This window comes from Heterodontus francisci, chromosome 5, assembly GCF_036365525.1.
Source record: "Heterodontus francisci isolate sHetFra1 chromosome 5, sHetFra1.hap1, whole genome shotgun sequence".
NCBI classification, from domain to species: Eukaryota; Metazoa; Chordata; class Chondrichthyes; order Heterodontiformes; family Heterodontidae; genus Heterodontus; species Heterodontus francisci.
Genome location: NC_090375.1, coordinates 206,317,473 through 206,329,762, shown reverse-complemented (window position 1 = coordinate 206,329,762; position 12,290 = coordinate 206,317,473). Strand labels below are relative to the sequence as shown.

The following is a 12,290-nucleotide window of genomic DNA, read 5'->3' as shown; positions in this document are numbered from 1 at the left end:
ACACCAGTGCGACCCAGTTCTAATGTCAGTCTGATGACACTAGTTTGTCCCAGTTCCAATGACAGTCTGATGACACTAGTTTGTCCCAGTTCCAATGTCCGTCGAATGAAACTAGTGTGTCCCAGTTCCAATGTCAGTCTGATGACACGAGCGTGTCCCAGTTCCAATGTCAGTCTGATGACATTCGTGTGCGCCAATTCCAATGTCCGTCGAATGAAACTAATGTGTCCCAGTTCCAATGTCAGTCTGTTGACACTTGTGCGACCCAGTTCCAATGTCAGTCTGATGACACTAGTGTGTCGCAGTTCCATTGTCAGTATGATGACACTCGTGTGCGCCAAATCCAATGTAAGTCTGATGACACTAGTGTGTCCCAGTTCCAATGACAGTCTGATGACACGAGTGTATCCCAGTTCCAATGACAGTCTGATGACACTCGTGTGCGCCAAATCCAATGTAAGTCTGATGACACTAGTGTGTCCCAGTTCCAATGTCAGTCCGATGACACTAGTGTGTCCAGTTCCAATGTCAGTCCGATGACACTAGTGTGTCCAGTTCCAATGTCAGTCTGATGACATTCGTGTGTCCCAGTTCCAATGTCTGTCTGATGACACTAGTGTGTCCCAGTTCCAATGTCAGTCCGATGACACTAGTGTGCCCCAGTTCCAATGTCAGTCCGATGACACTAGTGTGTCCAGTTCCAATGTCAGTCCGATGACACTCGTGTGTCCAGTTCCAATGTCAGTCTGATGACATTCGTGTGTCCCAGTTCCAATGTCAGTCCGATGACACTAGTGTGTCCCAGTTCCAATGTCAGTCCGATGACACTAGTGTGTCCCAGTTCCAATGTCAGTCCGATGACACTAGTGTGTCCCAGTTCCAATGTCAGCCCGATGACACCTGTGCGTACTAGTTCCAATGTCAGTCTGATCACGCTAGTGTGTGGCACGTCTTATCTCAATCTGATGACAGGAGTTTTTGCCAGTTCCAAAGCCATTCTGATGACACTCGTGTGTCCCAGTTCCACTGTCAGTCAGATGATCCTAGTTTGTCCCACTTCCAATATCAGTCTGATGACACTACTGTGTGCCAGTTGCAATGTCAGTCGGATGAAACTCGTGTGTCCCAGTTCCAATGTAAGTGTGATGGCACTAGTGTGTCCCAGTTCCACTGTCAGTCGAATGAAACGAGTGTGTCCCAGTTCCAATGTCAGTCTGATGACACGAGCGTGTCCCAGTTCCAATGTCAGTCTGATGACATTCGTGTGCGCCAATTCCAATGTCCGTCGAATGAAACTAATGTGTCCCAGTTCCAATGTCAGTCTGTTGACACTTGTGCGACCCGGTTCCAATTTCAGTCTGTTGACACTTGTGCGACCCAGTTCCAATGTCAGTCTGATGACACCAGTGTGTCCCAGTTCCAATGTCAGTCTGATGACACTCGTGTGCGCCAAATCCAATGTAAGTCTGATGACACTTGTGTGTCCCAGTTCCAATGACAGTCTGATGACACTCGTGTGTCCCAGTTCCCATGACAGTCTGATGACACGAGTGTATCCCAGTTCCAATGACAGTCTGATGACAGTCGTGTGCGCCAATTCCAATGTCCGTCGAATGAAACTAGTGTGTCCCAGTTCCAATGTCAGTCTGTTGACACTTGTGCGACCCAGTTCCAATTTCAGTCTGTTGACACTTGTGCGACCCAGTTCCTTTGTCAGTCTGATGACACTAGTGTGTCTCTGTTCGACTGTCAGTATGATGACACTCGTGTGCGCCAAATCCAATGACAGTCTGATGACACTAGTGTGTCCCAGTTCCAATGCCAATCTGATGACACTGGTGTGTCCCAGTTCCAATGACAGTCTGATGACACTAGTGTATCCCAGTTCCAATTTCACTCTGTTGACACTTGTGCGACCCAGTTCCAATGACAGTCTGATGACACTAGTGTGTCGCAGTTCCACTGTCAGTCTGATGACACTCGTGTGCGCCAAATCCAATGTATGTCTGATGACACGAGTGTGTCCCAGTACCAATGCCAATCTGATGACACGAGTGTGTCCCAGTTCCACTGTCAGTCTGATGATGCGAGTGTGTCCAGTTCCAATGTCAGTCTGATGACATTCGTGTGTGCCAGTTCCACTGTCATTCTGACAACACCTGTGTGTTCCAGTTCTTATGCCAGTATAATGGCACGAGTGTGTCCCAGCTCCAATGTCAGTCTGATGGCATTCATGTGTGCCAGTTCCAAAGATATTCTGACGACACGTTTGTGTTCCAGTTCCTTTGCCAGTATAATGACACTATTGTCACCCAGTTCCAATGTCAGTCTGATGACACGAGTGTGTCCCAGTTCCAATGTCAGTCTGATGACACTTGTGCGTACCAGTTCCAATGTCAGTCTCATCACACGAGTGTGTGGCACGTCTTATCTCAATCTGATGACAGGAGTTTTTGCCAGTTCCAAAGCCATTCTGATGACACTCGTGTGTCCCAGTTCCACTGTCAGTCAGATGATCCTAGTGTGTTCCACTTCCAATATCAGTCTGATGAAACTACTGTGTGCCAGTTGCAATGTCAGTCGGATGAAACTGGTGTGTCCCAGTTCCAATGTCAGTCGAATGGAACTAGTGTGTCCCAGTTCCAATGTCAGTTGGAAGAAACTGGTGTGTGCCAGTTCCAATGTCAGTCGAATGGAACTAGTGTGTCCCAGTTCCAATGTCAGTCGGAAGAAGCTGGTGTGTGCCAGTTCCAATGTCAGTCTGATGACACCAGTGTGTCCCAGTTCCAATGTCCGTCTGATGACACCAGTGTGTTCGCCCAGTTCCAATGCCAGTTGGATGACACTACTGTGTCCCAGTTCCACTGCCAGTCTGATGACACTAGAATGTCCCAGTTCCAATGTCAGTCTGATCACACTGGGGTGTCCAGTTCCAATGTCATTCTGATGGCATTCGTGTGTGCCAGTTCCAAAGTTATTCTGACGACACGAGTGTGTTCCAGTTTCTCTGCCAGTATAATGACAATATTGTCACCCAGTTCCAATGTCAGTCTGATGACACTGGTGTGTCCCAGTCTCATTGTCAGTCAGAAAACACGAGTGTGTCCCAGTTCCAATGTCAGTCTGATGACACCTGTGCGTACTAGTTCCAATGTCAGTCTCATCACACTAGTGTGTGGCACGTCTTATCTCAATCTGATGACAGGAGTTTTTGCCAGTTCCAAAGCCATTCTGATGGCACTCGTGTGTCCCAGTTCCACTGTCAGTCAGATGATCCCAGTGTGTCCCACTTCCAATATCAGTCTGATGACACTACTGTGTGCCAGTTGCAATGTCAGTCGGATGAAACTCGTGTGTCCCAGTTCCAATGTAAGTCTGATGGTATTAGTGTGTCCCAGTTCCACTGTCAGTCGAATGAAACGAGTGTGTCCCAGTTCCAATGTCAGTCTGATGACACTCATGTTTCCCAGTTCCAATTGCAACCTGCTAACGTTACTGTGTCCCAGTTCCAATGTCAGTTGGAAGAAACTGGTGTGTCCCAGTTCCAATGTCAGTCGAATGGAACTAGTGTGTCCCAGTTCCAATGTCAGTCAGAAGAAACTGGTGCGTGCCAGTTCCAATGTCAGTCGAATGGAACCAGTGTGTCCCAGTTCCAATGTCAGTCAGAAGAAACTGGTGTGTGCCAGTTCCAATGTCAGTCGAATGGAACTAGTGTGTCCCAGTTCCAATGTCAGTCGGAAGAAACTGGTGTGTGCCAGTTCCAATGTCAGTCGAATTAAACGAGTATGTCCCAGTTCCAATGTCAGTCGGAAGAAACTGGTGTGTGCCAGTTCCAATGTCAGTCGAATGAAACGAGTATGTCCCAGTTCCAATGTCAGTCGGAAGAAACTGGTGTGTGCCAGTTCCAATGTCAGTCGAATGAAACTAGTATGTCCCAGTTCCAATGTCAGTCTGATGACACCAGTGTGTGCCAGTTGCAATGTCAGTCTGTTGACACTGGTGCGACCCAGTTCTAATGTCAGTCTGATGACACTAGTTTGTCCCAGTTCCAATGACAGTCTGATGACACTTGGGTGCGCTCACTTCCAATGTCCGTCGAATGAAACTAGTGTGTCCCAGTTCCAATGTCAGTCTGATGACACGAGCATGTCCCAGTTCCAATGTCAGTCTGATGACATTCGTGTGTGCCGGTTCCACTGTCATTCTGACAACACCTGTGTGTTCCAGTTCTTATGCCAGTATAATGGCACGAGTGTGTCCCAGCTCCAATGTCAGTCTGATGGCATTCATGTGTGCCAGTTCCAAAGATATTCTGACGACACGTTTGTGTTCCAGTTCCTTTACCAGTATAATGACACTATTGTCACCCAGTTCCAATGTCAGTCTGATGACACGAGTGTGTCCCAGTTCCAATGTCAGTCTGATGACACTTGTGCGTACCAGTTCCAATGTCAGTCTCATCACACGAGTGTGTGGCACGTCTTATCTCAATCTGATGACAGGAGTTTTTGCCAGTTCCAAAGCCATTCTGATGACACTCGTGTGTCCCAGTTCCACTGTCAGTCAGATGATCCTAGTGTGTTCCACTTCCAATATCAGTCTACTGTGTGCCAGTTGCAATGTCAGTCGGATGAAACTGGTGTGTCCCAGTTCCAATGTCAGTCAAATGGAACTAGTGTGTCCCAGTTCCAATGTCAGTTGGAAGAAACTGGTGTGTGCCAGTTCCAATGTCAGTCGAATGGAACTAGTGTGTCCCAGTTCCAATGTCAGTCGGAAGAAGCTGGTGTGTGCCAGTTCCAATGTCAGTCTGATGACACCAGTGTGTCCCAGTTCCAATGTCCGTCTGATGACACCAGTGTGTTCGCCCAGTTCCAATGCCAGTCGGATGACACTACTGTGTCCCAGTTCCACTGCCAGTCTGATGACACTAGAATGTCCCAGTTCCAATGTCAGTCTGATCACACTGGGGTGTCCAGTTCCAATGTCATTCTGATGGCATTCGTGTGTGCCAGTTCCAAAGTTATTCTGACGACACGAGTGTGTTCCAGTTTCTCTGCCAGTATAATGACAATATTGTCACCCAGTTCCAATGTCAGTCTGATGACACTGGTGTGTCCCAGTCTCATTGTCAGTCAGAAAACACGAGTGTGTCCCAGTTCCAATGTCAGTCTGATGACACCTGTGCGTACTAGTTCCAATGTCAGTCTCATCACACTAGTGTGTGGCACGTCTTATCTCAATCTGATGACAGGAGTTTTTGCCAGTTCCAAAGCCATTCTGATGGCACTCGTGTGTCCCAGTTCCACTGTCAGTCAGATGATCCCAGTGTGTCCCACTTCCAATATCAGTCTGATGACACTACTGTGTGCCAGTTGCAATGTCAGTCGGATGAAACTCGTGTGTCCCAGTTCCAATGTAAGTCTGATGGTACTAGTGTGTCCCAGTTCCACTGTCAGTCGAATGAAACGAGTGTGTCCCAGTTCCAATGTCAGTCTGATGACACTCATGTTTCCCAGTTCCAATTGCAACCTGCTAACGTTACTGTGTCCCAGTTCCAATGTCAGTTGGAAGAAACTGGTGTGTCCCAGTTCCAATGTCAGTCGAATGGAACTAGTGTGTCCCAGTTCCAATGTCAGTCAGAAGAAACTGGTGCGTGCCAGTTCCAATGTCAGTCGAATGGAACTAGTGTGTCCCAGTTCCAATGTCAGTCAGAAGAAACTGGTGTGTGCCAGTTCCAATGTCAGTCGAATGGAACTAGTGTGTCCCAGTTCCAATGTCAGTCGGAAGAAACTGGTGTGTGCCAGTTCCAATGTCAGTCGAATTAAACGAGTATGTCCCAGTTCCAATGTCAGTCGGAAGAAACTGGTGTGTGCCAGTTCCAATGTCAGTCGAATGAAACGAGTATGTCCCAGTTCCAATGTCAGTCGGAAGAAACTGGTGTGTGCCAGTTCCAATGTCAGTCGAATGAAACTAGTATGTCCCAGTTCCAATGTCAGTCTGATGACACCAGTGTGTGCCAGTTGCAATGTCAGTCTGTTGACACTGGTGCGACCCAGTTCTAATGTCAGTCTGATGACACTAGTTTGTCCCAGTTCCAATGACAGTCTGATGACACTTGGGTGCGCTCACTTCCAATGTCCGTCGAATGAAACTAGTGTGTCCCAGTTCCAATGTCAGTCTGATGACACGAGCATGTCCCAGTTCCAATGTCAGTCTGATGACATTCGTGTGCGCCAATTCCAATGTCCGTCGAATGAAACTAATGTGTCCCAGTTCCAATGTCAGTCTGTTGACACTTGTGCGACCCAGTTCCAATTTCAGTCTGTTGACACTTGTGCGACCCAGTTCCAATGTCAGTCTGATGACACCAGTGTGTCCCAGTTCCAATGCCAATCTGATGACACTAGTGTGTCCCAGTTCCAATGACAGTCTGATGACACCCGTGTGCGCCAATTCCAATGTCAGTCGAATGGAACTAGTGTGTCCCAGTTCCAATGTCAGTCAGAAGAAACTGGTGCGTGCCAGTTCCAATGTCAGTCGAATGGAACTAGTGTGTCCCAATTCCAATGTCAGTCAGAAGAAACTGGTGTGTGCCAGTTCCAATGTCAGTCGAATGAAACGAGTATGTCCCAGTTCCAATGTCAGTCGGAAGAAACTGGTGTGTGCCAGTTCCAATGTCAGTCGAATGAAACTAGTATGTCCCAGTTCCAATGTCAGTCTGATGACACCAGTGTATGCCAGTTGCAATGTCAGTCTGTTGACACTGGTGCGACCCAGTTCTAATGTCAGTCTGATGACACTAGTTTGTCCCAGTTCCAATGACAGTCTGATGACAATTGTGTGCGCTCAATTCCAATGTCCGTCGAATGAAACTAGTGTGTCCCAGTTCCAATGTCAGTCTGATGACACGAGCGTGTCCCAGTTCCAATGTCAGTCTGATGACATTCGTGTGCGCCAATTCCAATGTCCGTCGAATGAAACTAATGTGTCCCAGTTCCAATGTCAGTCTGTTGACACTTGTGCGACCCGGTTCCAATTTCAGTCTGTTGACACTTGTGCGACCCAGTTCCAATGTCAGTCTGATGACACCAGTGTGTCCCAGTTCCAATGTCAGTCTGATGACACTCGTGTGCGCCAAATCCAATGTAAGTCTGATGACACTTGTGTGTCCCAGTTCCAATGACAGTCTGATGACACTCGTGTGTCCCAGTTCCCATGACAGTCTGATGACACGAGTGTATCCCAGTTCCAATGACAGTCTGATGACAGTCGTGTGCGCCAATTCCAATGTCCGTCGAATGAAACTAGTGTGTCCCAGTTCCAATGTCAGTCTGTTGACACTTGTGCGACCCAGTTCCAATTTCAGTCTGTTGACACTTGTGCGACCCAGTTCCTTTGTCAGTCTGATGACACTAGTGTGTCTCTGTTCGACTGTCAGTATGATGACACTCGTGTGCGCCAAATCCAATGACAGTCTGATGACACTAGTGTGTCCCAGTTCCAATGCCAATCTGATGACACTGGTGTGTCCCAGTTCCAATGACAGTCTGATGACACTAGTGTATCCCAGTTCCAATTTCACTCTGTTGACACTTGTGCGACCCAGTTCCAATGACAGTCTGATGACACTAGTGTGTCGCAGTTCCACTGTCAGTCTGATGACACTCGTGTGCGCCAAATCCAATGTATGTCTGATGACACGAGTGTGTCCCAGTACCAATGCCAATCTGATGACACGAGTGTGTCCCAGTTCCACTGTCAGTCTGATGATGCGAGTGTGTCCAGTTCCAATGTCAGTCTGATGACATTCGTGTGTGCCAGTTCCACTGTCATTCTGACAACACCTGTGTGTTCCAGTTCTTATGCCAGTATAATGGCACGAGTGTGTCCCAGCTCCAATGTCAGTCTGATGGCATTCATGTGTGCCAGTTCCAAAGATATTCTGACGACACGTTTGTGTTCCAGTTCCTTTGCCAGTATAATGACACTATTGTCACCCAGTTCCAATGTCAGTCTGATGACACGAGTGTGTCCCAGTTCCAATGTCAGTCTGATGACACTTGTGCGTACCAGTTCCAATGTCAGTCTCATCACACGAGTGTGTGGCACGTCTTATCTCAATCTGATGACAGGAGTTTTTGCCAGTTCCAAAGCCATTCTGATGACACTCGTGTGTCCCAGTTCCACTGTCAGTCAGATGATCCTAGTGTGTTCCACTTCCAATATCAGTCTGATGAAACTACTGTGTGCCAGTTGCAATGTCAGTCGGATGAAACTGGTGTGTCCCAGTTCCAATGTCAGTCGAATGGAACTAGTGTGTCCCAGTTCCAATGTCAGTTGGAAGAAACTGGTGTGTGCCAGTTCCAATGTCAGTCGAATGGAACTAGTGTGTCCCAGTTCCAATGTCAGTCGGAAGAAGCTGGTGTGTGCCAGTTCCAATGTCAGTCTGATGACACCAGTGTGTCCCAGTTCCAATGTCCGTCTGATGACACCAGTGTGTTCGCCCAGTTCCAATGCCAGTTGGATGACACTACTGTGTCCCAGTTCCACTGCCAGTCTGATGACACTAGAATGTCCCAGTTCCAATGTCAGTCTGATCACACTGGGGTGTCCAGTTCCAATGTCATTCTGATGGCATTCGTGTGTGCCAGTTCCAAAGTTATTCTGACGACACGAGTGTGTTCCAGTTTCTCTGCCAGTATAATGACAATATTGTCACCCAGTTCCAATGTCAGTCTGATGACACTGGTGTGTCCCAGTCTCATTGTCAGTCAGAAAACACGAGTGTGTCCCAGTTCCAATGTCAGTCTGATGACACCTGTGCGTACTAGTTCCAATGTCAGTCTCATCACACTAGTGTGTGGCACGTCTTATCTCAATCTGATGACAGGAGTTTTTGCCAGTTCCAAAGCCATTCTGATGGCACTCGTGTGTCCCAGTTCCACTGTCAGTCAGATGATCCCAGTGTGTCCCACTTCCAATATCAGTCTGATGACACTACTGTGTGCCAGTTGCAATGTCAGTCGGATGAAACTCGTGTGTCCCAGTTCCAATGTAAGTCTGATGGTATTAGTGTGTCCCAGTTCCACTGTCAGTCGAATGAAACGAGTGTGTCCCAGTTCCAATGTCAGTCTGATGACACTCATGTTTCCCAGTTCCAATTGCAACCTGCTAACGTTACTGTGTCCCAGTTCCAATGTCAGTTGGAAGAAACTGGTGTGTCCCAGTTCCAATGTCAGTCGAATGGAACTAGTGTGTCCCAGTTCCAATGTCAGTCAGAAGAAACTGGTGCGTGCCAGTTCCAATGTCAGTCGAATGGAACTAGTGTGTCCCAGTTCCAATGTCAGTCAGAAGAAACTGGTGTGTGCCAGTTCCAATGTCAGTCGAATGGAACTAGTGTGTCCCAGTTCCAATGTCAGTCGGAAGAAACTGGTGTGTGCCAGTTCCAATGTCAGTCGAATTAAACGAGTATGTCCCAGTTCCAATGTCAGTCTGATGACACCAGTGTGTGCCAGTTGCAATGTCAGTCTGTTGACACTGGTGCGACCCAGTTCTAATGTCAGTCTGATGACACTAGTTTGTCCCAGTTCCAATGACAGTCTGATGACACTTGGGTGCGCTCACTTCCAATGTCCGTCGAATGAAACTAGTGTGTCCCAGTTCCAATGTCAGTCTGATGACACGAGCATGTCCCAGTTCCAATGTCAGTCTGATGACATTCGTGTGTGCCAGTTCCACTGTCATTCTGACAACACCTGTGTGTTCCAGTTCCTTTACCAGTATAATGACACTATTGTCACCCAGTTCCAATGTCAGTCTGATGACACGAGTGTGTCCCAGTTCCAATGTCAGTCTGATGACACTTGTGCGTACCAGTTCCAATGTCAGTCTCATCACACGAGTGTGTGGCACGTCTTATCTCAATCTGATGACAGGAGTTTTTGCCAGTTCCAAAGCCATTCTGATGACACTCGTGTGTCCCAGTTCCACTGTCAGTCAGATGATCCTAGTGTGTTCCACTTCCAATATCAGTCTACTGTGTGCCAGTTGCAATGTCAGTCGGATGAAACTGGTGTGTCCCAGTTCCAATGTCAGTCAAATGGAACTAGTGTGTCCCAGTTCCAATGTCAGTTGGAAGAAACTGGTGTGTGCCAGTTCCAATGTCAGTCGAATGGAACTAGTGTGTCCCAGTTCCAATGTCAGTCGGAAGAAGCTGGTGTGTGCCAGTTCCAATGTCAGTCTGATGACACCAGTGTGTCCCAGTTCCAATGTCCGTCTGATGACACCAGTGTGTTCGCCCAGTTCCAATGCCAGTTGGATGACACTACTGTGTCCCAGTTCCACTGCCAGTCTGATGACACTAGAATGTCCCAGTTCCAATGTCAGTCTGATCACACTGGGGTGTCCAGTTCCAATGTCATTCTGATGGCATTCGTGTGTGCCAGTTCCAAAGTTATTCTGACGACACGAGTGTGTTCCAGTTTCTCTGCCAGTATAATGACAATATTGTCACCCAGTTCCAATGTCAGTCTGATGACACTGGTGTGTCCCAGTCTCATTGTCAGTCAGAAAACACGAGTGTGTCCCAGTTCCAATGTCAGTCTGATGACACCTGTGCGTACTAGTTCCAATGTCAGTCTCATCACACTAGTGTGTGGCACGTCTTATCTCAATCTGATGACAGGAGTTTTTGCCAGTTCCAAAGCCATTCTGATGGCACTCGTGTGTCCCAGTTCCACTGTCAGTCAGATGATCCCAGTGTGTCCCACTTCCAATATCAGTCTGATGACACTACTGTGTGCCAGTTGCAATGTCAGTCGGATGAAACTCGTGTGTCCCAGTTCCAATGTAAGTCTGATGGTACTAGTGTGTCCCAGTTCCACTGTCAGTCGAATGAAACGAGTGTGTCCCAGTTCCAATGTCAGTCTGATGACACTCATGTTTCCCAGTTCCAATTGCAACCTGCTAACGTTACTGTGTCCCAGTTCCAATGTCAGTTGGAAGAAACTGGTGTGTCCCAGTTCCAATGTCAGTCGAATGGAACTAGTGTGTCCCAGTTCCAATGTCAGTCAGAAGAAACTGGTGTGTGCCAGTTCCAATGTCAGTCGAATGGAACTAGTGTGTCCCAGTTCCAATGTCAGTCGGAAGAAACTGGTGTGTGCCAGTTCCAATGTCAGTCGAATTAAACGAGTATGTCCCAGTTCCAATGTCAGTCGGAAGAAACTGGTGTGTGCCAGTTCCAATGTCAGTCGAATGAAACGAGTATGTCCCAGTTCCAATGTCAGTCGGAAGAAACTGGTGTGTGCCAGTTCCAATGTCAGTCGAATGAAACTAGTATGTCCCAGTTCCAATGTCAGTCTGATGACACCAGTGTGTGCCAGTTGCAATGTCAGTCTGTTGACACTGGTGCGACCCAGTTCTAATGTCAGTCTGATGACACTAGTTTGTCCCAGTTCCAATGACAGTCTGATGACACTTGGGTGCGCTCACTTCCAATGTCCGTCGAATGAAACTAGTGTGTCCCAGTTCCAATGTCAGTCTGATGACACGAGCATGTCCCAGTTCCAATGTCAGTCTGATGACATTCGTGTGCGCCAATTCCAATGTCCGTCGAATGAAACTAATGTGTCCCAGTTCCAATGTCAGTCTGTTGACACTTGTGCGACCCAGTTCCAATGTCAGTCTGATGACACCAGTGTGTCCCAGTTCCAATGCCAATCTGATGACACTAGTGTGTCCCAGTTCCAATGACAGTCTGATGACACCCGTGTGCGCCAATTCCAATGTCAGTCGAATGGAACTAGTGTGTCCCAGTTCCAATGTCAGTCAGAAGAAACTGGTGCGTGCCAGTTCCAATGTCAGTCGAATGGAACTAGTGTGTCCCAATTCCAATGTCAGTCAGAAGAAACTGGTGTGTGCCAGTTCCAATGTCAGTCGAATGAAACGAGTATGTCCCAGTTCCAATGTCAGTCGGAAGAAACTGGTGTGTGCCAGTTCCAATGTCAGTCGAATGAAACTAGTATGTCCCAGTTCCAATGTCAGTCTGATGACACCAGTGTATGCCAGTTGCAATGTCAGTCTGTTGACACTGGTGCGACCCAGTTCTAATGTCAGTCTGATGACACTAGTTTGTCCCAGTTCCAATGACAGTCTGATGACAATTGTGTGCGCTCAATTCCAATGTCCGTCGAATGAAACTAGTGTGTCCCAGTTCCAATGTCATTCTGATGACACGAGCATGTCCCAGTTCCAATGTCAGTCTGATGACATTCGTGTGCGCCAATTCCAAT

The 12,290-nt window shown here is 47.7% G+C and overlaps 2 protein-coding genes across 2 annotated transcripts; both read left to right on the top strand.

Annotated features, from left to right (window-relative positions):
• Positions 1-893: 893 nt before the first annotated feature.
• Positions 894-7,183, top strand: LOC137370336 (platelet binding protein GspB-like). Its single transcript, XM_068032705.1, has 4 exons — positions 894-2,072; positions 2,173-3,641; positions 3,735-5,723; positions 6,358-7,183. The coding sequence occupies exons 1-4, from the start codon at positions 894-896 to the stop codon at positions 7,181-7,183; spliced, it is 5,463 nt and encodes a 1,820-aa protein (XP_067888806.1).
• Positions 7,184-7,190: 7 nt separating this feature from the next.
• On the top strand, positions 7,191-11,510 carry LOC137370335 (serine-rich adhesin for platelets-like). Its single transcript, XM_068032704.1, has 4 exons — positions 7,191-7,757; positions 7,858-9,360; positions 9,769-10,848; positions 11,466-11,510. The coding sequence occupies exons 1-4, from the start codon at positions 7,191-7,193 to the stop codon at positions 11,508-11,510; spliced, it is 3,195 nt and encodes a 1,064-aa protein (XP_067888805.1).
• The last annotated feature ends 780 nt before the right edge of the window (positions 11,511-12,290 follow it).

Bases quoted from the DNA above. Each gene is read 5' to 3' on its own strand.
- LOC137370336 (XM_068032705.1), top strand. From the start codon at position 894: ATGACACCTGTGCGTACTAGTTCCAATGTCAGTCTGATCACGCTAGTG. The intron at 2,073-2,172 runs GTCAGTCTGATG...TGTGTGTTCCAG, and splicing joins GAGTGTGTCCCAGTTCCACT to TTCTTATGCCAGTATAATGG. The intron at 5,724-6,357 runs GTGTGCCAGTTC...TTCCAATGTCAG, and splicing joins GTCAGTCAGAAGAAACTGGT to TCTGATGACACCAGTGTGTC.
- LOC137370335 (XM_068032704.1), top strand. From the start codon at position 7,191: ATGACACTCGTGTGTCCCAGTTCCCATGACAGTCTGATGACACGAGTG. The intron at 9,361-9,768 runs GTGTGTGCCAGT...TGTGTGTTCCAG, and splicing joins ATGTCAGTCAGAAGAAACTG to TTCCTTTACCAGTATAATGA. The intron at 10,849-11,465 runs GTAAGTCTGATG...TTCCAATGACAG, and splicing joins TCGTGTGTCCCAGTTCCAAT to TCTGATGACACTTGGGTGCG.